General features: G+C 40.3%; 1 protein-coding gene across 2 annotated transcripts in view; it reads left to right on the top strand.

The window, feature by feature from the left end:
- The first annotated feature begins 4,356 nt into the window (after positions 1 to 4,356).
- The window catches only part of BTAF1 (B-TFIID TATA-box binding protein associated factor 1), a 39,717-nt gene continuing 18,340 nt past the window's right edge, over positions 4,357 to 25,733 (top strand). The window contains exons 1-19 of one of the 2 annotated variants that reach the window (XM_035137440.3): positions 4,357 to 4,703; positions 13,526 to 13,649; positions 15,126 to 15,240; positions 15,555 to 15,701; positions 17,174 to 17,337; positions 17,753 to 17,889; positions 19,051 to 19,162; positions 19,281 to 19,349; positions 20,175 to 20,264; positions 20,735 to 20,830; positions 20,932 to 21,108; positions 22,007 to 22,147; positions 22,276 to 22,400; positions 22,602 to 22,722; positions 23,160 to 23,264; positions 23,547 to 23,696; positions 24,135 to 24,277; positions 24,442 to 24,616; positions 25,105 to 25,308. In XM_035137440.3, the coding sequence (XP_034993331.1) occupies positions 4,690 to 4,703; positions 13,526 to 13,649; positions 15,126 to 15,240; positions 15,555 to 15,701; positions 17,174 to 17,337; positions 17,753 to 17,889; positions 19,051 to 19,162; positions 19,281 to 19,349; positions 20,175 to 20,264; positions 20,735 to 20,830; positions 20,932 to 21,108; positions 22,007 to 22,147; positions 22,276 to 22,400; positions 22,602 to 22,722; positions 23,160 to 23,264; positions 23,547 to 23,696; positions 24,135 to 24,277; positions 24,442 to 24,616; positions 25,105 to 25,308 (2,409 nt within the window). In that variant the 5' untranslated portion in view covers positions 4,357 to 4,689. Of the gene's footprint in view, positions 4,704 to 10,713; positions 13,031 to 13,525; positions 13,650 to 15,125; positions 15,241 to 15,554; positions 15,702 to 17,173; positions 17,338 to 17,752; positions 17,890 to 19,050; positions 19,163 to 19,280; positions 19,350 to 20,174; positions 20,265 to 20,734; positions 20,831 to 20,931; positions 21,109 to 22,006; positions 22,148 to 22,275; positions 22,401 to 22,601; positions 22,723 to 23,159; positions 23,265 to 23,546; positions 23,697 to 24,134; positions 24,278 to 24,441; positions 24,617 to 25,104; positions 25,309 to 25,733 lie in introns of those variants that run through there. The other variant, XM_088670379.1, reaches the window with a different exon arrangement.

Here is a 25,733-nt window from a genome sequence, read left to right as displayed (position 1 = left end):
TAGTTATGGTCAATTCATTTGATGGTAGCAATTTGAATTTCTCAGCACAGTGCTACCTTGGTTTATTAACTTGATCCGTTCCAGAAGTCTGTTCTTAAACCAAAGCCTTCTTAAACCAAGGTGTGCTTGTATATTACAAACAGGCAAATAAATTTCAGGCTTGAAGATAGCTGTGTAGAGTCCTCACTGTCATTGCAGGCATTCATCATTTTTGTCCTGTTATGCTTTTGGAGGATTTTTAAGTACTACTATAAGCAATATCTTGAAAAAGCCAAAACTAGAATCTAGAAGCAAGATCCGTATCAAGACTACAGGACTATTATTTTATTTTATTTTATTTTAATTAAACTTTGTGTTAAAATAGGGATTTAAAAATTGCTTAACAAATTGCTTTGGGGACAGATTTGGGGAGGGATAGGGCAGCACAAAGCAAATTGACCCAATGGGGGGCCACAGATTCGATTGGAGAGGTCCGTCCACAGCCTTAGCTGCTACTCGTTCCTGTGGTGGTAAGTAAGAAAGAAAGAAAGCACTTGAAGAGACTCTTGGGTGGGGTGTTTCTTGCAGGGACAAAAAACTCCATGATTCATAAAGCTCAGTTGCTTGTGGGGCCAAACCACTACCACCAAATATTGCCTTGCTTGCAGGATTTATACTGGCTACCAATCTGCTACTTGGCCAGATTTAAAGTGTTGGTACTAACACGTAAGACTCTATAACTCAGGACCAGGTTACTTGAGAGGATGTCTTTTTTCTTCCAAGGGTATTTTACGAGCAGGTTCCCCACTTTATCCTCACACTCTCAGTCTTTAAACCTGACATGGACAAGATCAGTGTTCGTTTCGTATCTGACTGGTGAATGAATTGAGATTTTCCTGATGGAAGCACAAGACTATATCCACCACAACACACTTCCATATCATGGGCTGGAACATCCAAGGAGAAGGGAAGGGCAGATAAAGTAAAACAGAAAACGAGAAAATAGCCCAACTCTTAACACAAGGCCACTGGCTATTGAAAAAGGTATGGTGGGACAAAATGGAACTAACAGCGGGTGCTGTGCAGCATGGGAGACAGCAAGTAATACCACACTGGCAAAGCAATGACACCAGCACGAAATATGGGAGTAGCAGCCATTCATTGGGTGGCACAGGCTAGTTAGAGGAAAAGCCATCCAATCTGCAAATGAGGATGTAGCCACCCCCAGTCCATTAATCCACACACCTTTCTCCACTGTTGGAGGAAGCAGGGCTCTCAATATGCTGCACAGCAGGCAGAAAGAGAAGGGTGGGCAAGGCACAGAAGGGTGATCAAGGCAAAAGAAGCCACAGCTGCATAGATTTGTGTTATTGTGGGGCTGTAAAAGGGCACACATGCTCTCTGGGTTGTGACCTGGCAACCCTATTTGGGGGCTTAAGGCTAAATATAGCATAATGTTATTTAATCTTTAAATCTAGGCTACATATAGTATCTAGGTCCCATCTAGGTTCTGAATCAATCAAGGAACTGCCCAGGGAAGCATGTTTTTAAGGTGTGTTTAGGTCACATCATTAAAACAATGACTTGCTGAAAAATGTATGGCATAAGGCAAAATTTGAACACAATGTAGTATGTAGTACGACCTAAACAAATTGAATGCTACAAACATGGTAATAAAATCCAACAGTGCTCTATTTATGTTTCTACAGTCATAATGTAAGGGCTGTAATTTAAGTCAATTGATTTAAATGGGTCTACTCTTACTATGACTTAGTTGGAGATTGATGACTGCTGAAATTTAGGGTTGGGTGGAATTAACATTAGCCTATAAATTATCTCTCATGCTTTCTGTTACAGGAGATGATAATATGTGGGCATGTTTGGGGCTTTTGTAATAAGGACTATAAATTATTAGTCTTTAGTCTGTCTTGGTGGAGCTGATATTTCAGAGATCACTAGAGTTTTCTAGGTGTTATTTTGGTCGGGTTGTGTAAAAAAAAGTTAAAATGTGGCCTTTTCATGATTGGTAATTATTTTTGTTGAATTTAGGCTATCCTTTCAGTATCTAAAAATATGCACCTATAAAATTATGGAATACTGTATGTGAAATTTAAGGTGATTACAGTAGTTGGTGAGAGCTGATGAATTAACTAAGGCTGTATTCACATTCCTGTTTACTGTGCACTCACCCTGTTTCCAGTGCTGGGTTTTTAATCCATGTTCACATTATCCAAAATATATGTGTGTCCTTTACCCATAGCTGCCAAGTTATCCCTTTTTTAAAGGGATTTTCCCTTATGCTGAATAGGCTTCCTCGCGAGAAAAGGGAAAACTTGGCAGCTATGCCTTTACCTGGCTCTAAAATACTAAATATCTGTTGCATTCTTTCTCAAACCAGTTTCACACTGATTGGAGTGCTTAAGCTCTTCCTAATTAATCTCTAGCCAAGGTGTGAACACCTTTGCATAGGGTAAAGATGGTGCAGACGCAAACAGAAATTAATTTGACACTAATGAAGCCATGCTGATATGAATAGCTGGGGGGGGGGGAGCTGTAAAATGCACCAGAAAAAAAAAATTCACTGTGTTTTGAGGTGGTATTGCGAACATACGCCAAGTTATTGAAGTGGCAGGAAGAGTGCAGCTTTGTTAGCAGTTACCTACTGCAGAGTCTCCTTGTGATGACAGCCTATATTTCTTGCATTTTTAGATCTAAAATATGTTCAATAGTACTTCCCCCCCATATATATATGTTAAAATTTGGATATATATATTTCCAAATTTTTAACATTAATATATCAACTTAAAACACATTTTAACTTTTAGCTCTGCCAAGCTCTCCGCTTCCCTCCATCCATCTTCTGGTTTTCTAAGACATACGGTATCTTAATTCCACACAATTATATCATCACAATTCTACATTTTTCTAAATTATTCAGATTTTTAAAATACAAGTAGAAAATTTCTTCTTATAAACAATGCAAGTTTTATCTCAATCCTGCTAGTGTTTTTAAATGTGTACACTGATTTTCTATATATGGAATAAATTTACTCCAGTCTGTCTGGAACACTTGCTCACTCTGATTCTTCCGCATAGTCCATCATCTTTGTCTGCCAATCCTGTATCGTCGATATTTCTTGTTGTTTCCATTTTTGGGCAAGTAAAGTTCTTGCTACTGTGGTTGCGTACATAAATACAGTAATTTCTGATCTGATCTGGATATTTCAGCCCCTACCATTCACAACAGGAAGGCTTCGGGTTTCTTAGGGAAAGTATATTTTAGCATTTTCTTTAACTCATTATATATATTCTCCCAAAATGTTTTAACCTTAGCATATCACAAGTCCACTACATATGATAAAAATCTCCTTTTCTCATTACATTTCCAACATTTCCTATTTTTCATTCTGTACATCTTAGCTAATTTAGCTGTAGTTAAGTACCATATGTACATCAGTTTCATTATATTTTCTTTCAAGACCGTACACGCAGTGAAATTAAGTCAATTTGAATATTATGCCCAATATCTTTTGCCCATTTTATCATCATCATCATCATCATCATCATCAAATGTGCTCAACTTTCATGGACAGTGTAGTGTATAAGTCTGAATTGTTTCGTTACGGTCTACTTTTTCCTTCTGAAACTGACCTAAAACTGAACTCATTAGCATTACATTCTATCAGCAAGGGGCACAGTAGCCAATTCCTTCACCATAAATAGTGCAAGCAAATGTAGAACTGCCATAGTAGTAGTGCAATCCTAACCATGTTTATTCAGAAGCCCTAGTGCAGCTCATTCCTAGGAAAGTGGGGTTAAAAGCACCACAGGCTACTCAGTTCCCCTCTGTAACTGAAGTGTAAGCTAGAAATGCCACAGTCCTATGGGCATTTTCTGGGGGGAAACATACAGTAGTAACATAAGAAGAGATTGCTGGATCAGTCCAATGGCTCATCTAGTCCAGCAACCTGTTCTCACAGTGGCCAACCAAATGCCTGCGGGAAACCTGCAAGCAAGAACAGGGGACAACAGACCTATTTCTTCAGGAACTAACATATTCACCGCTTTATTTTCCAAGTTAAGTTTATTTTCGAAGAAATTGGGAGAGTGGGGGGGGGAGGATATATTATTTCCCTTTATTCCGCGGGGGGGGAAACTGCTAAAACTACCGCCTCTTCCTTTCACTACCACCCCCATCCAGGTGGCCGAATGGTACTGCCCCTTAAGCATGGCCGCCGCCACCACCGCCGCCGCCTCCTCCTCCTCAGCGGGCTCCGCGAACTCCATGGTAGGCTTCTCTCCAGCCCCTGCTTGTCCCCTCCCCCGCGCTTCTCTTCAGAGGGCGCTTCCCATTGGCTGCGGTCTGGCGTCCATGCCAATCAGGAAGCGGCTTCCATGGAGGAAGGGAATAAATACAAGATGGCTGCTCATATAAAACCAGGCGTCGGGCTTCTCCCTGGTGATGGGAGAATAGAGGCTTTAATCCGCGCGGGTGGAGTTTCTGGTCGCTACTGCTCGTACAGGCGCCCGAAGGGAGGAGGGGGGCTCGAGCCGCCGCGGGCCGAAGCCTCGCCTAGTCGCCATCCCGCCCTCGGGCCGCGCCGCGCTTCCCGGAGGCCCAAGCCGGGGCCCTGTCCCCGCTCCTTCCTGCCAGCAGCTCGGTGGCTCCCTGCCTGCTCAGCCGGGCCTTAGCTCCGTCTCTCGTTCGCCATGGCCGTCTCCAGGTCGGTGTGAGGTGGTGGGGGAGGCGTGGGGTGAGGGGGCAGGCGGTGTCCTAAGAGGGTTTTCGGCTCGTTCTTCGTTCAATTGCTCTTTCCTCGGCTTGGTATAGTAGCCCGGGATATCGGCATGCGCCTGCCTTTCTTACTCCGGAGAGACGCCTCGTGGGGAGGTGGCTGCTCATGGAGTCGTGGTAGGCAGGCATACCCCCCCTATTATTATTTATTGAATTTATATGCTGCCCTATACCCGGGATTCTAGAAGCTTTGTGGAGTCTAGAAGCAAGGATGAGTGCAGGCGAAAGGATCTTGCCCCCCCCCCCACTAAAGTTAGGGACTCCCAAGCTTTAAGGGGGTCGGTGGGTGGTAGGTGTCAAACTTTATTTCAACACAACTTTAAGTGATTTTGAATAAAGAAGGGCCGTGGAGAAATCTGATGAGACACACACACAAAATTATGGTTTCTGGCTACACGAAAGTGAATGAGAAGTCATCAAGGCTGTTAGGGTTTCCCTGTCTGAATGTGTGTTCCTGTCTATGCATGATGTGTGTGCACGGAGGCCTCCACTGTATATGGAGAAGCTGTGCATCATGCCCTTTCCAGTGTTTGAGCATCCTGGTGCATGAGGTCCCCACATAGTAACGATGCTTTCACTGCAGTCCTAAAACAAATTTAGGAATCTAGAAGGCTGAAGCTGTTAACTTGTGGCTCATTGTGTTCATTTGGTCAGTGTTTTATTTATCATGCGTTTTCCTTCTGGTTATTCTTTCTGTTAAGCAGCAGTGCTGTTACCTTTATTCATAAAAAGCCTGATTTGAAAAACTTCTAGGAAGTTGTCATGTCCATCTAGTTGAGTATTGCCTATACCAGATCTGCAGAATATGTGGACTTTCAGCTGTCACTGTACTATATAGTTCCTGTTATCCCTGACTCTTGGCCATGCTGTATGGGAATGATGGTGATGAACTATGACCAACACTGGGGGCAGGCACAAATTCTGTGCAGACTAATGACCGGTAGAAGCCCTCCAGGGTTTCAGACAGCCCTATTTGGAAATGGGTATCCTAGGGATTGAACCTGGGAACTGCATGTAAACCATGTGCTCTGCCTCTGTTATAGCCCCCACCATTTTTCTGATCATGTAAATTAAAACCTAGCTGCCTTGTGCTACACTGGCTTGGCAGTAACTAGTGAGCTTCTGCCAGCAGTTCTTTACATAATTGTCTTGCTGTAGCTTGTGACGATACTGCAGTGTTATAATTTGAGCTTTATAGAATCATATAACTGGAGAGTTGGAAGGGACCACAAGAGTAACCTAGTCCAATCCCCTGCAATGTAGCAATTGCAACTAAAGAATCGCCAAGAGATGGCTAATCAACCTCTGTTTAAAAACTTCAAAGGAAGTCCGAGGAAGTCCATTCCACTGTTGAACAGCTTGTACAGTCAGAAAGTTCTTCCTAGGTGGAATTTCCATTCTTGTAAATTGAATCATTGGTTTAAGTCCTAGCTTCTGGAGCATCAAAAAACAAGCTTGTTCCATCTTGCATGTGGCAGCCGTTCAGATCTTTGAAGATGGCTATCGTATCTCCTCTGTCTTTTCTCCAAGCTCAACATACCCAACTCCCTCAACTGTTCCTCTTAAAGCTTGGCTTGCAGAACCTTGATCCTATTAGTCACCCTCTTCTGCAAGCATCCCAGCTTGTCAATATCCTTCTTAAATTGTGGTGCCTGGAACTGGACATAGCACTCTAGGGTCTGACCAAAGCAGAATAGAATGGTACTGTTCCTTCCCTTGATCTGGACACACTACTTCTGTTGATGCAGCCTAGAATAGCATTAGCTTTTTTTGCTGCTTCATCACACTGTTGTTGACTCATGTTAAGCTTGTGTTCTGCTAGACCCCTAGATCCTTTTCACATAGCTCTCTAGTAGAGCGTATGTTTTGCACAGACAAGCAGCTTCATTTCAACCTTAGGTCCCCAGATACTATGTTATTAAGTTGTGGTTTAGTTATATACCACTTTTTGGCACAAGGGCCACCTCAAGCTGTGAGTAGCATATTAATACCAAAGGGTACAGTAAAAATACAAAAATAAATAAATAAATCACCAAATGTCCACCAATCACCTTGAGCTCATTGTTTTATCACAGAGCAGCTCCCCAGCATTCTAGTTCTGCTGTTGGACTACAGTCCTCATCATCCCAGCCAACTTAGCCAGTGATAAGCGGGGGGGATGATTGAAAGCATCTTTAGTAGCAAGTTGACAAAAGTCACTGGATATTTCAAATGTCTACTGCTAATTTATATTTGATTTTATCCTGTAAACCACCCTGAGATACTGTGATGAAGAGCGGTATATAAATCTAATAAATAATAAAATATTAGTTAAACTTATATCTTGCCCTTCCCCCCCCCAAAGGGTCCCCAGGGTAATACCGTGGTACCTCAGTTTACAAACTTAATCCATTCTGGAAGTCCGTTCTTAAACTGAGGCGCATTTTCCCTAATGAGGCCTCCTGCCGTCGGTGCCCTTCCACCGTTTGGCTTCCGTTCGTAGACCGAGGTAAAGTTTGTATACCGAATAGTTCATAAACAGGGCTGTTCTTAAACCGAGGTACCACTGTATCAGCATAAACAAAACAATATGCAGTAATTGTGTCATGAAATTCCAATGTCTGGCCATCTACATTCCCTTCCAAGGGCCTGCACAAACATAAACTTCTTCAAATTCCACCTGGAATTTGCAAATGAAGGTCTACCAGATGTGTCCCAGGAAAGAGTTCTAGAAGCAGGGTGCCACCACAGGGAAAGCCCTCTCGTGCATTCCCATCCTCCTTGCCATCCATGGTGGTTTCACTATGAAAAGGGTCTCACCCCCTGGTTATATACATTGTGACTCGGGGCATATAGAGAAAAGTACTTTTTCAGGTACTTGTGTCCCAAGTCATAAAGGGCTTTGTACACTAGTACCAGCATCCTGAATTAGGCCTGGTACTGTACGTCCACTGGCATTCAGTACAGTGTTTTCAAAATTGGAGTGATGTGCAATACTCTAGCAGCTTAGCAGCTGAACTCCCACATTCTGCACCAGCTGCACCTTCCAGATTGTTTTAAAGAGCAGCCCAACATAGAGCACATTGCAGTAATCTGTATGGGAGGTTATTGGAACATGGATCACTGAGGTCTAATTAAATTGTTCTAAGAAAGGCCATAGGGACTCAGGTGGCACTGTGGGTTAAACCACAGAGTCTAGGGCTTGCTGATCAGAAGGTCGGCAGTTCGAATCCCTGCAACGGGGTGAGCTCCCGTTGCTCGGTCCCAGCTCCTGTCCACCTAGCAGTTCGAAAGCACATCAAAGTGCAAGTAGATAAATAGGGACCGCTCCAGCGGGAAGGTAAACGGCGTTTCCGTGCGCTGCTCTGATTCGCCAGAAGCAGCTTTGTCATGCCGGCCACATGACCCGGATGCTGTCTGCGGACAAACGCCGGCTCCCTTGGCCTATAGAGCGAGACGAGTGCCGCAACCCCAGAGTCAGACACGACTGGACCTGATGGTCAGGGGCCCCTTTACCTTTAAGAAAGGCCATAGCTTGGCCAAGACACAATTGAAGTAGGAAATAGTGGGCCCAAATGGTCATTTCAGTTCAAGGCAGTTTGTTTGTTTTTCCTACTTTCTGTAACCAGCCAGTAAAGGTCATTTGCAAATTAGAAGATGATAGGTCTGAGTTAATCATGATATTGTTCTTAACATTTTAAAGCAGGCATGGGGAGCCTTTGGGCCTCCAGATATTGCTGAACTGCAACTCCCATCGTCCCTGACAATTGGCCATACTGGCTTGGTCTGATGGGAGTTGTAATCCAACGACATTAGGAAGTCCATGGATTCCCAGTTTTAAAGCCATGATTTCCTGAAATGGTTGTACATGTTTCATACAAACATTAATGCTCACTAGCAGCTAAAGAAAAATAGTCCCTTCTCAATTGAAAGGTTGAATTGATTGTTCTACATCTTTTGCCCTAAGGTTTATAAGACATAAACCACTATCTTGTGCTGTTAGATAATGAATGAGACAAAAAAATGAAGCTCTATAAGATTTCTATTTGCTTAGCTATGAAGCACCTACAATTTTTTATACAACAATAGGTCTGGGAAAGCAGTGTAGGAGTTTGAGCAATTAAACATCCAAAGAAGGCAGGAAACCATGAAGTAGGGAACCTTGTGGTCAAAGTGATACAAAAATAGAAACTGATGAATAAAATTGATGTCTTTGCCAAACAAAAATATATAGCAGTTGTCTATGGACCTTGTTGACGGATTTTCCATCTCTCATTCTGTTAGTAATTACAGGCATAAAAGAGTTTCCCCCTGTCTAAATGATGGCTCATATGTACCTCATACTGTACAGTACATGAAGATGCTATTTTTTAAACAGCTGCAGTTGTAGCATGAAGTCACAAAGTAGCCACTTCTTGATACAAATTATTAAACTCATCTCTGCAAGTGTTGCATAAAGCACACATTTTACATATTATGCAGAGAGAAACATAGGTTTGCCAGCACAGAAACTACTGCCAACAGCAGTTGCTGAGTAGCCAAACATGGTGCCCCAATAACAGCAGCATTCTTGGGTATAATGAGACCCCCTTCGGCAATTATCATTGTAGCTTGAAATTGAACCATTGGATTTATTTATAGTAATTACATCCCCATGTAAGGCCAATTAAAGCCAATCTGACACCTGGCAAAAAATTCCAAATGGTGAGCCTCTGTGTGGCTTGTACCTAAAGGTAAAGGGACCCCTGACCATTAGGTCCAGTCGTGACCGACTCTGGGGTTGCGCGCTCATCTCGCATTATTGGCTGAGGGAGCCGGCGTATAGCTTCCAGGTCATGTGGCCAGCATGACAAAGCCGCTTCTGGCAAACCAGAGCAGCACATGGAAACGCCGTTTACCTTCCCGCTGTAGCGGTTCCTATTTATCTACTTGCATTTTGACGTGCTTTCGAACTGCTAGGTTGGCAGGAGCTGGGACCAAGCAACGGGAGCTCACCCCGTCACAGGGATTCGAACCGCCGACCTTCTGATCAGCAAGCCCTAGGCTCAGTGGTTTAACCACAGCGCCACCTGGGTCCCTGGTTCTTAAAACGACAGGTTCACACTGTCACTTGGTCTAATGAAAATATTCAGAGACTTCGTTGGGAGTTTTTTTTTAAGGTCTTCTCTTACTTTTGTTAGGCTTTTAGATGGAGGACACAGTGTTACTGTAAAAGGAAATACTAAGACTTTAAAATGGAGCAAAAATGCAAGAGACAACTAAAATGTAAAATGTTCAGCAAGAAATATTAGTTCTTATATGTGTGTTAAATAGTTTTATTTTACTTTTTGTGGTATAGGTGGGTTTTTGTTCTAGTCTATCCTATACATAGTATACTATACATAGTAACAGTATTTCACTAGAATTTTGCTTAACTTTATTACAGTGTTTAATTTTCCAAATTAATAGATTATCTGGATCTCATGGTAAAAGTATTTAAAATGGTTTCACTATTGACATATTCATTCTGTGCCACTAGGAGCCATGTTGAGGGGGCCAAGGGTCAAAAGTACGTTAATTATGAATAGCAATGTGTTCTTGAACTCTGCTTCAAGTAGGACTTGGTATTGCGGGAGCCCAAATCCACTGATTTGTATCTATTCTTCCCATGTCTGGAACAAAGAGCATTGTCTTGGTTCTTGCTTCCCATTCTGTGTCCTGCTTCCTCTTGCTTAAGGACACCCTGAAACTGACTATGCCCATTTGCCTTGTGTGTGAAGTGATAGTGGATGGGAGTGGAAGGCAGGATATGGGAGCAGGAGGTAGGATAGATAGTTATCAAGTGTGATGGAATTGGTATTACAGTAATGGAAGAGCCTGAGTGCCCTCCCCCATGTGTCTCTACTCAGTCTTCTGGGAAGATCCTGCAATTTCATTGATTTATCACACATAGAGATGTAAAAATTTCTATAATTTAAGCCATACGGAAAAACATTTTCCCAAGTTTTTTCTCTGAGATAACCAATTTTTGGGAAATTGAAATATAAGCAGTATAATTTTAACAATATAAAATCAGGAAGAACTGGTTAAGTAACAGACGAGTAGCAATAAATGGGACAGTCTTTCTCCAGTGGAGGGGTGTATGTGGAGTTTTCCAAGGATTGGTATTGGGACCTGTGCTTATTGATTTCTTCATAAATGAGGTGAGCAGTGAGGCAGCAAAGTTTGCTGGCTGATGATACTTAATAGTTTAGGGTGGTTAAAACAAAAAGGGATTACATGTTGAAGCAGAAAAAACATTATTTTCACATATACACTCAAAAGGTCTGAACGGGCAGTGACTGACCAGGAATGAGATCTTGGGATCATAATGTATAGCTTGATGAATGCCTTGACCCAGTGTGTAGCAGCTGTGAAAAAGGCACATTCCATGTTGGGGACTATTAAGAAAGGAACTGAAAATAAAATACAATCATGCCGTTATACAACTGTATGGTGGAACCAATTTGGAAATACTATGTACAGTTCTGGTCATTTCATCTCAACAATGATATTGTGGAGTTGGGAAAGTTTCAGAAAAGGGCAACAAAATTATCAAGGGGGTAAAAGAGAGTCCCTCTTGTGGGCTTCCCATAGGCATCTGGTTGGCTAGATTAGTCCTACACATGTTTACTCAGAATACCCACTATGTTTAGCAGCACTTCATTCCACTAAAAGGAGGATTGCAGCCTCAAAACTACAGCACATTACATTACAGTCCTGTGCATGTCTATTCAGAAGTAATTAGTATTGAATTCAGTGGGGATTATATTCCCAGACACTTCTCAATAGACATGCATAGGATTGTACTGTTTGGTAGCAGTGTGACAAGCATTTGAGGAATAGATGAAAAGATCACCCACAAGGGAGGGGGCAACTCAAAAAGACATCAGATGCAGGGCACTTGTTTCTGGTATCTCAAAACTAGTTCATAATGCACCTGAAGGAGACAACAATTCATAATAAAGCAAAGGCCTTGTGTGATCTTCTCATGAAGGTGGCAACACTTTCTAGTTGCAGAAATACAGGTTGATTTGTGTCTACAGTATGGATAGGAGTTCTCAATATCTATTCCTGTAATTGTTGCACAGTGAGGATCCTATACATGGCAGAATGTTTCTTCTGAGATGGGCCTACATGGATCCTGAGATAATTGTTGGAGGCCCTCATTTGAGTATCCCCCGCCAGCAGAAACTTGGAGAGTAGCAGCAAGGAAGAGGCTTTTCTGTGGTTTCCCTCCCTTTTGTGGAAAGCTTTCCCCAGTGAGACTCGCCTTATGTTAATATTTTTGGCAAAGACTTTCCTTTTCTCTTAGGCATTTGATTGTTGATGTCTTTGTCACTGTTGGCGTTTCAGCTAGCTAAAGTCTTAGTAATTGTGATTGTATACAAAGTTTCTTTCTGTTGGCTTGATAATTAAGTCTACGATTATTTTTAGCCCTTGTATTTTTAAATGGTAAGGTCCTATGACATTTTTTGTAGTAGGCATCTAACAAATGAAATAATGTGGGGTGGGATAGAAAATATGGTGCAATACTGTAATGCTTTTAGTTTTACCCTTGCAGGCCAGGGTGACTTGAAACATTATATTCTATAAAGAGTCAAAGGTGAGAGTTTGTCTTACAAGATCATCATCAAAGAAAGAAGCCCCAAGCTGGTTGGATCATATGTGTACAGTTGCTTAACAGCATGCTTATAGGATTTATCCATTTTTGAGAGTCCTATACTGTACTGTACAAACAACTGCACTCTTCTTAAAGAGGCATGCTAGAAAATTAAACTAGAAAATGACAGTCATCAAAAATACTTACTTGGATTCCTTATCTCTGTACTGAAGTAAGCCCACAATTTATGTTTATGTGGAGTTTACGTTCTGGGCATTGTGCCTCAAACCAAAATTGTGTATAGTCAAAACACATTTGGTAGAATGGTGGGAGGGATTGCAAAGGTCTTTTTTCAAAGACACTTCCTACCCCACACTTTAAAAAAGTTGCCTAGCATGTAATACTGAACACACACAAGTTTAATGTGCATATGTTGCAGGCTGTACTTAGTTATAAGTATTTTAAGTTAAGTAGTCCATCATTGAGCAAAGCTCTGCTCAAGCAGCCATATAGCATAAGTGTTATGCTAAAAATGACTGTAAAGTAAGTTTCCTACATGGTAAAAAAATAAAATGAGAATCAGCTTACAAATAGAGGCAGAGAGAAGATGCAACAAACCTGGTAACGACAACGTGCTCTACAAAGTAGTATACTGGGTAGGCAAATTGTGAAGTTCTTTGTACAGTATTTCAGTTCACACAGTCAAGGATAATGAGCAAAAATTTTCAGAGACAGCATACCTTGTTTGATGTCAATCTGATGTTAAAGATCTGGATGGCTATATGGTTATATTTCACTGTGACAGAAATGTGACTGTCCAAATTGTTAGTCTAGTCCAGGGGTAGTCAACCTACCACCCACTAGTGGGTGTTTCAGGATTCCAGGTGGGCGGTAGGGGGTTCTATGGCACATGTTACTGCAGCACTGGTGGGCGGTAAGGAAATTTTACTATCAAGAATAATGCATTTGTGGGCGGTATGTATAAAAAGGTTGACTACCCCAGTCATGGTATTTAAACTCCTTTTTTAATACAGTCAATGCAATGCACTGTAATTAGCTATCTAGTCGTGTGATCTTTAGAACATAGGTTGCCTCAAAATTCGCAGATACATCTTTTAAATATTTTATTTTCATTTTGTCATCCATACTAGGCTTGATCGTCTCTTTATCTTACTGGACACTGGCACAACACCAGTAACAAGGAAAGCAGCTGCACAACAACTTGGGGAGGTTGTGAAACTTCATCCACATGAACTACATAATCTCTTAGCTAAAGTAAGCATTTTGTTGAATGTTTGATAATGTTGGTGCCAGGATTAGGCAGTGCGGGGGGGGGCACCACCCTGGACTTGGTAACCCCCTCAGCTGCTGTGTACCAGGATGAGGGGGCAGAAGTTGCTCAGGTTCACCTCTGGGACTGCTGGATTGATTCTGCCAATACACCAACACCTTCCTGACCTTGGTGCCACCCTGCACTCTCCCATACGACATCAGTGCTGGAAAGCCTGTTCTGCAGTAGCACCCCTCTCCAATAGCCTCTTATGGTTGGAGGTATTCCTTGTCATCAAAATGAGCCAAATGTGAATTTCTGTAACCTTAAATACCTGGTGATTGTGGAAGGCCTTAAGTTAGAATCAGTTGAATAATACCAAAATACATTGAATGGTGCACTTTGTTAATTTATTTAATAGAACACTTTAGATAGCATATAAGTCTGTGTTAGAATTCTGTATTTACAGGGTAATCCTGTATATGTCTGGTGTGAATAAAGTCTTAGTAATGTAGCTTATTCCCAAGTGGGTGTGGGTGTGTATGATTGCGGCTTTAATTGGTAAAGTCTCTCTGCATAGGGGCTGTTCATTATGATACTAGTCATAAAACACTTTATTAGGGAATATCATTACTGAAAATCCACAGAATTTACTGTCGTAATATTTTGTGGAATACAATAATTGATTTCCTCCATGGCATTATTATAAAAATGACAGAAGTAAGTTGGACATATTTGTAGACTTGTTGTAAATGGGCTCTGTGCCACCTCTGTGCCACCCTTGCTTCTGACCTGTGATAGGTTAAGGAAGTGACTTAACATTGTCAGTTTCTGATAATCACAAGTGGCTAGAGTGCTGTTGCACTCTGTTCCTGCTTTTGGACTTGGAGGGGTCTAGTTGGCCAAGTACCAACAGGATACTAGACTAAATGGGCCACTGGCTGATCCAGCAGATTCTTATGTTCTCAATGAATATCCTCTGTAGAAACAGATGGAGATGAGAGCTGAGATGCAGAGAGCCTCATGCTGTTGAGCTATTTTTGAGTAAAAATAGCTCTTAAATCCTTAAATTTGTTAATCTAGTGTTCTGTGTAAGTAACAACTATGAATTTCTGAAAGAAAAGAGGTATTACATCGAAGTGTCCACATTTTTTCAAAAAGCTAGTTGAACCAGACCATTGCTTAACATGTATATATCAAAAAGTGTGTGTGTGTGTGTGTGTGTGTAGGCATTTATAAACTACTAATATTTTTTTTTAAAAAAATCAAGTGGTATATACCAGGCGTAAACTTGATAGTCTATTGGGATGTAAAGATAAAGGTGGTCTGCGTTTATCACCTCCTATTTCAATGACTAGCTTTTAATCAATCATACTTTATAAGCTCTTGTGTGTTATGCAGAATATTGGATGGCTGCTGAATTTAATTACATCTGTTTGGAAATAAAGAGGATAACGAATGCAATTTTGAACTTCTTAAAGGTATTGATACACTTAAGGAGTACGAACTGGGATACCCGCATTGCAGCTGGACAAGCTGTGGAAGCAATAGTGAAAAATGTAACAGAATGGAACCCAACTCCACGACCAAAGCAAGGTGATTCCAAGAGAACTACAATTATTACTGTGAAGTACATTTTTGTTAAACTATGTGTGCAGCCATCTTTCTCAACCTGCTTTGCAACATTGTATATTTGGTTATTAACAACAACAAAAAGGCCATAATGAACACAATTTCCCCCTCTCTACTATGAAGTACATTATGTGGCTGTTATCTATTCTTTCACTTTGCTTAGACATGTGTAAAACTTCAACCCATTAGTGAAATGACATTGATTGGCAGTTGTATATTTTTGAACCAGTTACTTCAGCACTAATCTCATTCTAAGTTTTTTGTTAACCTTTACCTAGAACATGGCTGCGAAAGTCCAGTGGAAGAATCCTCTGCCTCTGATCGGTTGCGTTTTGACCGATTTGATATCTGCCGACTTCTAAAGCATGGTGCTTCTCTTCTTGGGTCTGCTGGTGCAGAATTCGAGGTTCAAGATGACACATCTGGTACTTGCTCCTTTAATACATTAACTGTGCCACATACTTCAGCTACATTGTTTTCATTGTGTCACCTTTCGTTATCTCAAATAATTAAAAATATTTTATAGTCTCTGCATTTTTGTGATTAAATATTTCTACTCATGTTTTACAACTGATATATCAGATCTATGAAATAAATTAGAATATGTTTATTTAACTACATTAGATACAATGGTGCAGTTCAGATGTAATGCTAAACCAAAGCATGTCTTAGCATGAACAAGCAAACAGATGGAGAAAAGATCACACCCACTGTGTTCCTCTTGTACCTGCTGCTGCCATGGTATTACCGGTAGAGGGTAAACAATGGTTTGGCTTTGCACTACAGCCAAACCTGAGCTCATGACAAACCATGAAGGTAAAGGGACCCCTGACCGTTAGGTCCAGTCGTGACCGACTCTGGGGTTGCAGTGTTCATCTCACATTATTGGCCGAGGGAGCCAGCGTACAGCTTCCAGGTCATGTGGCCAGCATGGCAAAGCCGCTTCTGGCGAACCAGAGCAGCACACAGAAATGCCATTTACCTTCCCGCTGTAGCGGTTCCTATTTATCTAATTGCACTTTGACGTGCTTTCGAACTGCTAGGTTGGCAGGAGCTGGGACCGAGCAACGGGAGCTTACCTCGTCACGGGGATTCGAACCGCCAATCTTCTGATCGGCAAACCCTAGGCTCTGTCGTTTAACCCACAGCGCCACCCGCGTTCCATATGACAAACCATAAGCCTGGGTTAATTCATATAATATTAAGCCAAGCCATGGGTAGCCCACCTGCAGCAGGACTAATGGAGGAGAGCAGCGATAACAATCTTCACTCTGGGAACCCACACATTTGCATTGGCTTAGTGTTAGATGCAAACTGTATCACTCCTTCCACATTTGGTAGCTAAGTCCATGAAAGAATTCACACTATCATTGTGGGGTGTGGGTGATACCCAACCAAGCCATATTGAGAGTAGGCTAATTGAAGTCAGCAGATCTGAAATGTCTAAAATTGGAGATCTTCCTATATTCTTATGGCTCTTGCACTGATTCTCAGTTTGGTCCCAGAACTATTGCTCATGTGTTTTTAGTTTATAAGCCATACCTATAAAAACAATATGAAGTGTTGAAAATGTCTATATAGCAGCACTTATAAAGAGGCAGAAATTTATCTCTTGCACCATGTAGCAGATGGCAGTAGCAAAAATGAAATATTTTAAATAGCATATTAATATATAAAAGTGCAAATTTTTTTGTCTAAACCAAACTCTCTATACTAGTCAAGATGACATTATATACTTCAGACACAAAGTGTGGCAGTGAAGAGTATATATTGAAAGAAGCGGAGAAATAGGAGTTATTCTTCAGTTAAATGTTCTGCTTCTAGATTTAAAATGTGCTTAGAGCTTTCATGTTGGTAAAGGATAAATATGGGATTAAAGACTCTTTTACTTTTTAAGGTGAAGTTGATCCCAAAGAGAGAATAGCACGACAGAGGAAGCTGCTTCAGAAGAAGCTTGGCCTTGATATGGGGGCTGCCATTGGAATGAACACAGAAGACCTGTTCAATGATGAGGATTTGGACTACACTCCTACTTCATCATTTTTTGTTCACAAACAACCTGTAGGTAAAATTTCAGACTGTTTGACTCATATAACGTAAAGAATTAAGTTTCAAATACTATGCTTGTCATAATTTCAACTTTAGGAAAATATATCACACAGTAATTTATTGTAACATACTGTAAAAATCATTGATGGAGGATGATATTGAAAGTTTTAGGTGAGGGGGGAGGTCTGTCCTCCTTTAAATTTCAGTCAGAAGCTACTTTACTTACCCAAAGTGATCCTGAATTTCCAGTTGTTACCACTTCAGCCATACTTGCCCCATGTTGCACTCCTCAAAGAATCCCTTGCTGGGGTACAAGAGGCTACATAAAGGAGGCAACGGCATGAAAAACATTTTGTGTGAGTGGAACTCAAATCATGTTTATCTGGATCTAAGCCAGAGTAGCCAATGAACCTTTGTATCTTTCCAGACTCTTCAAGCTGCTGAGTTGATTGATTCAGAATTTCGAGCTGGTATGAGTAGCAGGCAGAAAAACAAGGCTAAAAGAATGGCCAAGTTGTTTGCAAAGCAGAAGTCAAGAGATGCAGTAGAAACCAATGAGAAGAGGTACTGTATCAATTTTAAGTTACTTACCATTATAATAAAATATTTTAAAACAGCCTTCTTCAACCCTGATGCCTTCCAGATGTTTTGGACTAGAGTTCCTATAAGCCCCAGTCAGAAAGATCAATTTTCATGGATAATGGAAGTTGTAGTCCAAAACAATCAAGAGGGCACCAAGCTTGGAAGGCTGATTTACAAAAGTACATCAATATAGACCAGGCATAGGCAACCTTGGCTCTCCAGATGTTTTGGAATTGCAACTCCCATGATCCCTGACCACTGGCCCTGTTAGCTAGGGATCATGGGAGATGTAGTTCCAAAACGTCTGGAGAGCCAAGGTCGCCTATGCCTGATATAGACATACTAAAACACAAACCCTCTATTTCTCAATTTCTCAATGCCATTGATTATGAGACCAAAACAGCACTTTCTGTGTGTACGAGGAAGGTATCTACAAGCTTGAGGAAACCCCAAGGTTTGCGCAAGTACAAAAACCCTAAAACAGCCCTAAGATACCGGTAGAACATTCTTAATAGCCACAGAATGCTGATATGACAGGCGGAGGAATGGAGTATCCTGGGAAAGTTGCCTAGCTGAAATCCTGAAAGAGTACTCTACAGTACAACAAGTTGTCTTGTTAGTTCCTTTTCAGTACTCCCAGTACCATTTGTATATCTTGAACCTTGTCATTCCATTCCATTGCAAGATTGGTTGGTTAGATAGATATAGATAAGACTGTTTTCCATCTTACTTACATTAATTGTGCATGTCCTACATTCTTTACATTAAAGAGGATGTATCTCTTTGTTTCTGTCTATGATTTATAGCTATCCTAGCAGCTGCCTACAAGTTAATAATGCCATTTTTATTTCATGTAGCAAAATAATACCAAGGAATCTAGTGATAAATCGAAGCCAACCTTTTTTCTTATATTTTCAAATATAATACTGTAAGTTTCTGATTTGGAAGCATTCCCATTCAATATGATATTTGCACCTGCATGCCCAAATTTTCCAAGAGTTGTTCTGTGAGGAGTCTTAGACACTTTGATTTAAAATTGTCAATCTTTAGATGCTAATAGTGAGTACAATAACGTATGTGACAAGTACCAGTAACTATTCTGTCAAGCAGTTGGACACTTAAACATTTTATTGTTCTTTCTAGCAATGATAGCACTGATGGTGAGCCTGATGAAAAGAGAAGAAAAATTGCAAATGTTATCATCAGTCAACCTGCAACTGACTCCAAACTTTTGGTAGAGAATATGCCAGAAGAGGTAGAGTATACCCTCATAAAAATTTGAATTGACAGCAAAATCCAGCCTCAATAACTTTATCCAGTGATTCAGTTGGTGACAGTGGTAATAGTCTGTATTATTTATGTCTTTCTTTTAGACCAACGAATGGCCTCTGGAGAGTTTTTGTGAAGAAGTGTGCAATGATCTCTTTAATCCATCATGGGAGGTAAATAATAATAATTTTGCTGTCTTCAGATGTATTGGATTGAAAAGAATAGAGACTTTCAAGATTGAGTTTGGGGCAGTTTTTCAAATCTTTTTGTTTCCAATTTATAAGTTATTTGTATTGACACTAACAAATAGTTCAGACCATAACATTACAGTAGTTCAGTTCTATTCATTCTGTGCAGTTCTAACCATTTAAAGGTAACTTGACATTCAAGACCACTGATGCCCTTTTCATGCATTGGATACAGTGGGGCAGTTGTGTAGGCTTTAGTACAGAGATGCCCCCTCAAGCTCTACATTCCCTTCAGGGTGAAATGGACCATGGCATATAAAGGTCTGTGTGCTTTGAATGCAGGCAGGTCCCACTATCCAAATGCTCATTACACAAAAATTCACTTACCCAACCTCACTATACACACCACCAATTCAGTTATCCAAACAGCCAGACCTGTTTGTAGTACTGTAAGCAAATAAGCAGCTTTAACAATGCTTACTTTTTGTGGTTCGTGGGAGGTGTTTTCCAGAACCATCAGGGAGGGGAGGAAATGGGAGAGACTGAACAAATAAGAGAGCATTTTTTCCTTCCTGGTTTGTCTTTTGCAAGATTTCAGAGGGTTTTCATATATTGTTTCATCATTTTGGGATCAAAATTCTGTGGCTGGGAACACATTAGAAATTTTCCCATAGGAATCAATAGAAATTGTCAACAAACGATTTCCTGAGAATGCATTGTTTGAATAGTGAGACCTGCATGTATGTAAATAAATCTTGTATCATGGAACCTCTTCTTAAACCGTTAGAAACTTAATCTGTTTGTGTTTAGATCCGGCATGGTGCAGGTGTTGGACTAAGAGAGGTACTTAAAGCTCATGGAAAAAGCGGGGGTAAAATAGGAGACAGCACTATAGAAGAGGTAAGATCAATATGCAAACCTAGATAATACATTGTGAGCATTTGTACATTCAGCTGTAGTGCAGAGTTCTCAGCTGTTCTTTTGTTATAAAAATAATGAAATGTTGAGAGAGGTTGCTACAGAAAGCACTGTCATTTCCTGGCACCATCATTATCTACTTTTTGGCACCAGGCAAAAAGGTGTGCTTTTTTAATATGCTAGCTTTTGGACCTTCATTTTGAGAGTTTTGTGTTTATATTGGCTTCTTCCTTGCCTTTTTTGTGGGGTGGGTTATATTAGACCCACCTTTTGTTTGTTTTATTATGTTTTAGATTTTCATTCTGTTCTGGTTTTTATACAGTATTTGGTTTTAATGTTGGAACTATATAGAAATTCATTTTTAGTTAACTTTTTGTGAGGCAACGACTAAAAATGTAAGTAATAATCTTTAATATTTCACCTTTTCAAAATTTACCTTTTTTTCTAAACAGATGACTCAACAACACCAAGACTGGCTGGAAGACTTGGCTATCAGGCTTCTTTGTGTGTTTGCATTAGACAGATTTGGTGATTTTGTTTCCGATGAAGTAAGTATCAATCTTTGATGCCTTATTTTGCATATGGGGCTCAATTTTCTGATGCCTTTGTTTTATTACACTGGGTGTGTTTATTTCCCTTTAAACCTTAGGTTGTGGCACCAGTACGAGAGACTTGTGCTCAGACTTTGGGCGTAGTGCTGAAGTACATGAACGAGAGTGGAGTTCATAAAACTGTGACTATCTTGCTAAAATTACTGGCACAGGAGCAGTGGGAAGTGAGGCATGGTGGCCTGCTGGGGATAAAGTATGCTTTGGCAGTGCGCCAGGTAATTGGTTTTAAATCTTCAAGGTGGTATTGTTTCTTCTTTGATTTCAAAGTCTTGGCTGCTGTATAAAGCGGCATTGTGCCATCATGTGCAATGTGTATGTGAATATCTCTACTGAGCGGTTTTGTGGGCCTTTCCTGCCCTGATCAGTACCCACCAGGAGGATGGGGTTTGTTTTGGCTTAGAAATGTGTTCTTTGATGATAAGACTAGGTAATGCTTCCTTCATTCTTAATAATAATTATGATAATTATAATAATAATTATTATAATAATAGTGGAACTTGCAGCGTAGTGTTGGTGTATACTTCACCCCTTAAGACAGAAATAGAAAGGTTCCCCACTTTGAGAGGTGGGCAGAAAAATGTTCCTTTATTGTTTCACACATGCACATCTCCAGGATACTTACTATGGGATGTTAGGAACTCCAGCAGGACAACGCTCCCTCCCCTCTTTTTCTTTTTATCCAGCTATCAGCCTAACATACAATGTCCCAACCGTAGATATTATTCATAGACTCATATAGTCTGCCTGAGCTTTGGCCCCTTGGTCTCTCCTTGTTGAGCTCAAATTTCCATCAGAATTCTGTTGCTCCTGGAAGTTTGCAGGTATTTGTCACCCTGTTCTGTTCTGTTTTTTTGTTGTTCTCATAACTTGCATACTTCTGTGTACCTAGAAAATATTGCATGTATGTTGAAACTATTACCTTATATTTTGGGTGACTCCATTTCAGACTGATAGACACTCAGCTTACTTGCGTCTGCTGTTAGGCAGAATGATGCTAAATTACCTAAAGTGAAAATAGTCTATGTGTGCTTGAAAAGGAACAATCATTCTGCCAGAAAGCTTAGAATTTGCTTTGACCTTTGATCTCTAGCTTAAGGATTCTTGCTTTTGCAGGACTTAATTGATACTTTATTGCCTAAAGTCTTGCCTGCAATAACTGAAGGTCTGCAAGACTTGGATGATGACGTTAGAGCTGTAGCTGCAGCATCTTTAGTACCAGTTGTGGAAAGCCTTGTGCATCTTCAGCCACAGAATGTAAGTGGAGCACTCCGACACTTCAATGTTTTGTTACCCTTCTGAAGGAAAAACCAAGTCTTAGGAATCCATGTTTTATGAAACTGTCTTCACCTGATGTATTTTTCATCTCTGTGTCTATAATCTAGGTTCCCTTTATTCTTAATGTACTTTGGGATGCACTCCTGGAACTGGACGATTTAACAGCTTCCACAAACAGCATTATGACCCTTCTTTCATCTCTTTTGACGTATTCTCAGGTCCGAAAATGCAGGTAATTTAATTCTTTTCACAATTTTAATTTTTATGTAAAAATACACTGTTTTCAAAAGATCTTGTCTTTATGATATATAGAATGAATTCTACTTGTCAGCATGCCTACGCAGCAGCACTGATTTTGCTTTATAAATTGATATGAATACAAACAAAAATGAATTACAATGTGATCTTCTTTTTCCTTCCACACTTACCTCAGTATTCAGCAATCACTCACAGTTCTGGTACCACGTGTGTGGCCATTCCTACATCATACAATATCATCTGTTCGAAAAGCAGCATTAGAAACTTTGTTTACCCTATTATCTACAGAGGATCAGGTGAGAGCTATTTACCTGCTTGCGGTCTTGGTGGACATTGGTGGACCCTTTCTAATCTATCAGAGTTACTTCTTTGTTCATCTTCTCATTTTCCCTCGCTATAAAAAGTCTTCCCCCTATTTTTTTAAGTTGGTTCAGAAGGGTTAGTATTTTATTGGATAAAAATACATTGATGTGGAGTTTTTGTCTTTCCAGTGGGGAGAGTTGTCCCTCCAACTGTATGAGAACTAATTTGTAAACTTCTACCACTCACATATACTGTGTGTATAGCACACTCAAGTGAGAAAGGAATTACTTTTGCTTGCTCTCCAAAACAGTAGCTATATTGCTCCATCGTCTTAAAAATAAAAATTAAAAATCATTGGTATGCTTATTTGAGAATAAGCTTGTTTTGTTAGAATAATCTGCTTTGATAATTTCTTATTTGCTGTTTCTAGAGTTCTGCAGCCTGGCTCACTCCCATTTTGCAAGACATGCTAAGACATATATTTCAGTTCTGTATTTTAGAAAGCAATCAAGAAATTCTGGAACTAATACATAAGGTATGTGCCCTTTTGCAACTTAAATTTACCTTGCCCTGTTTGTAAATCTGGTTGTGCGTGGATGCTGTCTTTTAATGTTCTAACTTTCATTTTTAGCATTGGTCAAATCTGCTTTGTACCATGCAGTGTGAAATGCTGTTCCTTGGAATATATTGGTGAAAATTGTGGATGTATTTTATGTGCACAGAAAAGTCTTAAAGAAATCGGTAATGTAAGATGTTTGAATTTGAAGGGTAGTTGTTTTTATAATTCTGTGAATGTTGTTTTTCTCCTTTTTTTTAGGTGTGGCTTGAATTACTAAGCAAGGCTTCCGTACAATATGTAGTAGCAGCTGCGTGCCCATGGATGGGAGCCTGGCTCTGCTTAATGATGCAGCCGTCACATTTGCCTATTGATTTAAATATGTTGCTAGAAGTGAAAGCCAGATCAAAGGTCAGAAGAAACCTGTATTACTTTGGGTGGTGTTTTGCTTATTTTGTTGCGTTATACTATGGAGCAATCTGAACTGTGCATGTCACAAGCTTAAGCATTTTCTAACTAAATGCTTGCACTTTTTGGCAAGGGCTGCCTCTTACTTTGAGAACCATGGAGCCTGAAACCGTTCAAAGCTCAGGGGTTGCACCAGAAGGGTTAGGAGTATTGAAGACAAAGCTATGCAATGCATATTTTAAGAAATTATATACATTCTGTAAGAGTCAGGATTGTTTTCTAAATACTATTTGACTTGAAAAGGTATTACATTGTGGTGTAAAATGTATCTGTAATGGAAGGCTGCTTTTCTCATATCTGTAGCCCAAATTTAAAAACAAAAGAGTAGGATGTGAAAGCAAATGAGGCTTGCACAAACACCTTTTTATATCTTGTTCATAGGAAAAGACGGGTGGCAAGGTGCGGCAAGGTCAAGCCCCAACTAAAGAAGCAGTACAGGAATATATTGCTGGAGCAGAAAGTGTCGCCGAAGATCTAGCAACCAGGGATTATGTTGTTATGAGAGCCCGGATGATGGCAGCAAAGTCAGTTTATTACTGAGAATCTTAAAACAGGTTTTTTTTGTTTTGTTTTTTTTGGAAAATCAATATATTTATAGACAAGCTATTCATAAGATAATTCAAGTTTGATTGTGCAGAACAGTGTGTTACTTGAAGTGTAACTAATATAAAATTGATTGTTGTTCCAGATTGCTTGGAGCACTTTGCTGCTGTATTTGTGATCAAGGTGTGAATACTGTTTCCCAAGAAATAAAGCCAGCTGAATCACTAGCCCAGCTATTGCTTTTCCACTTGAACTCCAAGTCTGCTTTGCAGAGGTTTACTGTTGCATTAGTAATCTGTGAGTGGGCTTCCTTGCAGAAGGTAAGACATGTACTTCAGTAAAAATGCATGCTTTTTCAAAGTTAAAACATTAAGCTTCGATTGTATTTTTGGAGCAGATTTACGTTTTCTTTATGCTGTCATGAGCTGATATGCAAGGTGCTAATTTTAATGTTGAAAGCATGTAGCTGACAGGGCTGTGTTCAGTACTCCTGATGCACATAGACTGAGACTGAAAATGTATTGCTAGGCATGCATGTAGTGAGAAAACTGTGTTCAGAGCTTCTCGGAGATGGAGTAGAGTGGGTGGGTGACTAGCTGTTTGATAATAAGCCATCAGCTCTATTGGACATGTAGAACTAGTTGTATCAATTCTTTGGCCCCTTATCAGCAGTTGTATATGTTGGAAATGCCTGTTTTTGTAAAAAAAAAAAATGTTACAAACCCAAATTATTCTTCATGGACAATGAAGATTGCTTGCACTTAAAATAGCTAATTTGACAGCTGAACAACATGGTGTTTGCTTTCAGGAAAACAAAGAAGTGACAACTGCTGTCCAGTCACGCTTGCTTGGGATCCTTTCTGAGCATCTGTATTATGATGAAATTGCTATTCCCTTCACCCGAATGCAAAATGAATGTAAACAACTCATCTCCGCATTCACTGATGCAAACATTGACATGGGCAGCAGAGTAAACTGCAGTGTGTTTACAATAGATCAAGCGAATGAATTGGTGAGTGACTCAATGAAAGGGCTAGCCTCCAATCTTTAGGTGAGCAGAGTAAAGAAGAGCTTGAGCAGCCATGGTAGCATACAAGCATTCACCTGTGGCTACACAGAAATATATGCCCCCCCCCAATGCATATTACTAATAAATATAGTGTGGAAAGTATTACCAGTCTTCAGAGAGAAATCCCATTCCATCTTGTAGAGGTGTCTGGCTTGTAGATGTGGACCGTATAAGCAAAGCAAGGCACTTCTTCCTCAGTGCATCTTTCACCACTAACAGAGCTGGCCAGATCTTAATTTCACAAAAGGGACCATATTAATCCCCTCACCCCAGGAAAAAAGTTTTAACAGTTAAGTTTTTATGAGAATAACATGTGCACACTATGTTTTGTAAAGAGTACACTAGTTTTCTTTGGTGCATTTTGTTAA

The sequence above is a fragment of the Zootoca vivipara genome, chromosome 5 (genome assembly GCF_965207765.1).
Source record: "Zootoca vivipara chromosome 5, rZooViv2.hap1.1, whole genome shotgun sequence".
In the NCBI taxonomy this organism is placed as follows: Eukaryota; Metazoa; Chordata; class Lepidosauria; order Squamata; family Lacertidae; genus Zootoca; species Zootoca vivipara.
Note: the sequence above shows the minus strand (reverse complement) of the source record. Positions and strands in the feature narration are given on the sequence as shown.